The 3,109-nt window shown below is 39.5% G+C and overlaps 1 protein-coding gene across 1 annotated transcript in view; it reads left to right on the top strand.

Annotated features, from left to right (window-relative positions):
- Positions 1 to 3,109, top strand: part of RASA1 (RAS p21 protein activator 1) — a gene marked incomplete at its 5' end in the record, with an annotated part of 115,640 nt that overhangs the window by 38,484 nt on the left and 74,047 nt on the right. Inside the window, 2 exons of the mRNA XM_019518184.1 lie at positions 126 to 261; positions 1,174 to 1,244. Of these exons, the coding sequence (XP_019373729.1) occupies positions 126 to 261; positions 1,174 to 1,244 (207 nt within the window). The remainder of the gene's footprint in view (positions 1 to 125; positions 262 to 1,173; positions 1,245 to 3,109) is intronic.

The raw sequence follows: 3,109 nt of genomic DNA, 5'->3' as shown, positions 1-3,109 counted from the left end.
TGTAAACTTGAAAATTTATGTTTTCAAAAATGAATACAGCCGTTTTCTACTTTTATGTAAGCTATTTGTGTAGTTTTGTAGAAGATATTTTTTTTTTTATTAAATCTTGTTTCTTTACCTAACAGGATTATTGCCATGTGTGGAGATTATTATATTGGTGGACGACGCTTTTCTTCACTCTCAGACCTTATAGGTTATTATAGTCATGTGTCTTGTTTGCTTAAGGGGGAAAAATTGCTTTTTCCTGTAGCACCTCCAGAGGCAAGTAATTACTTTTAAAGGTTATAATTTTTTAATAAAACTTCTCTTTGTGCTGATACAATTTTTTTTTCTAGTCAGGGGGAAAAATTGTTGTAGTCAGTCTCCTAATTTTATGGTAACATTTTCACTATATAGCAAATTATAAGGACCAGTAAGATGGGTGCTCTTTTTATGAAAAAAGCTTGTAGATCTTAAGTGGTTTTTTTTCTTAATTACAACATAAGGTTTCAGGTGCTGTGGCTATCTCTAAACCCTAGATAAAGAAGAAATAAGAGATTTATTTTATATAGCCAGAAAAAGGCAAGACAGCCCATTATAGAACAGTAAAATGAATATGAAATTTTGGAGAAAATGGAATAGAATTGCTCCATGATACCTGGCAGAGTTTTCATATAATCTAGGTTAAGTGTAAAAAACTGAGTTTCTGAAAATTTAAACTCCTTCTCAAGTTTCTCTGGAACCGTCAGAAGAGGGTTCCAGAAAAGGGCACCCAAAATCAATGTTCAGTTTTGAAAGTGTCATGAATAGAAATCTTGAAGTGGGGTGGGAAGTCTTACCCATGCAGATGTGTTTGAAGGGCATAGGCTAAGCTTGTCTTTTCATGGGATGTGCCTTTATTGGTAACTTAAGCATAGACCCCATAATCATCAGTGTAAATTAACTAAAATGTCAGGATTCTAATATAATAAATAGGTAGAAACTATGGCTAAAATCAAATGGCAGTCTTTAGCTAATCATGTACATCATCCATTTCTATCTCTTATCAGTCTTGAGTTACAGAAACTTAAAACTGTAAGGGGTAAATGACACAATATTAACAGTCCTATACCTCAGGATGGCTTAATGTTGGAGGTCATTGGAGAGAGAGATATTTACATCTTTTTTTTTTCCCCCTATTCCTCTAAATTATAGCCAGTGGAAGACAGAAGGAGAGTTCGAGCCATTCTGCCGTACACTAAAGTGCCAGACACAGATGAAATAAGGTATGCTTTATTAATGGGTAAAAGCAGTTGTTACCCCTAGATTATTATAAATATTAACAAGTAGTTATAATATAGCTTTTAAGCACTAGACAGTTTTCATTTATATGTGACTTTTCCTGTAAGTCAAAATATTAAGGTTTATTTATCAAATGTAAAGATATTAGTATTAAATTTGGGGTTCTTAATGATTAATGCTAACCATGAAGGCATATATATTTATAAGGGGGAGCTATTTGTTTTAGTCCTCTTGAAATTCATTGCAATCTCATGAAACCATTTAACTTTGAATGCAAATTTCTTCAAGGTTGAGGGTTGTGCCATAGGTAGATGGGGATGTCTGGGTGTAAGTGTGACAAGTTTGATAAAAATGTTTCTGTTTTTTCGGTGGGCAGGAAGATGAGGAATGTAAGGGCAGTGTGTTAGTGGATAAAGTAAGTGAAGAATAATTTTGTTCAAGGTAATGGGAAGTTGAAATAACCGCAGAATAGATTGTGACATTGTGGAAAATAGTTTTTTATGAGAGTCCCTCATTGAGGCATTGGAGTCGGTAGCTAGCTATGATTCTTACTTTCAGAAAGCAAGTATGCCAATTCTGACTGCTTGATGGAGATAGTGATTTGTCTGCGACACCACAAACCTCACATCCAGGCATTCCCTGAGCTGCTACCTTGCAATGTGTGTGGGGGGGCTGACCCAGGAGATCCTGGGGTCAAAAAAAACCTGCATGGAAAAAAGGTGGAGCAGCACGCTTGGCAGCATGTGCCACTCAAAACCAGAGCCTGACTGGCCAGAGCCTTGCTTGGGCTCCTGGCCAGGCTACCTGACATGGCTGCAGCCCTGGGAGGCCCCTAGTACCCCAGGTAAGGCTGCTGGGACTAGCATAGTTGCTGACCCCAGCCTCCCCTACCTACTTGAAGTAACCTGCTGTGCATTCCAGGGCACATGTGACATGGGCATTCCCTGGGGACAAGTAGCAGCTGCACAGGGTGGGCTGCTGCTGCTCATCCTTGGGGAAGCAAACTTTTGTACTCATCTGGATGAGTCCAATGAGATGATTAAGTTGTCATATAAAATATGGTCCCTTAGATAAACTTAAGATTGCATTTTTTTTGGGACCTTACTTGAAATAAGAGATTTTGTTGACAGGATTTATGAGGGGATGACGCAGTCCAGGACTGTTTTTATCACTGCTGTATAGAAATGTGGTGACTTCTGTCCCTCGTTGGCGTCTTAGGAGAATGCTGGAAATTTTAAACAGGGAATGTGGTTGGAAGTAAGAAAAAAGCATGACCTTAAATAAAATGGAGAGTGTAGCCAGCCCATTTCCATAACTTCTGGAACTTTCTAATATATTTATTTATAGAGTCACGTGTTTTGTTTTAGATGATTTTCAGTTTAAAAAAAACAGGAAAAAATTGTTCAGTGCTACAGTATTCAGTCTAAAGATAGACAAGTGGGCAGTTTAGCGAGGACAGGGAACAACCAATGAATTAGCAAAGCTTCCTATCGTGTGTGGATGACCTCTACCTGACTCAAGAAGTCTACGGGCCATCAAGAGGTAAAGTGCTGCTTGACCTGGTACTGGCTACTGGGGGTGACCTAATCGGCGACCTAGTAATTGATGGGAAGCTGGGTGACAGCGACCACGAGCTGATCACCTTTATCTGCCGTAAAGCTGGCAAGTTGGTCAGCAACACGGAAGTCCTTGACTTCAGGAAAGGTGACTTTGGCAATCTCAGGAGGCTTGTCAGTGAAGCCCTGAGGGACCACGACCCCAGGGGGAGGGGAGTCCAGGAAGAGTGGTTGCTCCTCAAGGGAGCAATCCTCAATGCACAGGCTAAGTCTATTCCATCTCAGAAGAAAGG

The sequence above is a fragment of the Gavialis gangeticus genome, unplaced genomic scaffold (assembly GCF_001723915.1).
Source record: "Gavialis gangeticus isolate Ggan-Ray unplaced genomic scaffold, GavGan_comp1, whole genome shotgun sequence".
In the NCBI taxonomy this organism is placed as follows: Eukaryota; Metazoa; Chordata; order Crocodylia; family Gavialidae; genus Gavialis; species Gavialis gangeticus.
Note: the sequence above shows the minus strand (reverse complement) of the source record. Positions and strands in the feature narration are given on the sequence as shown.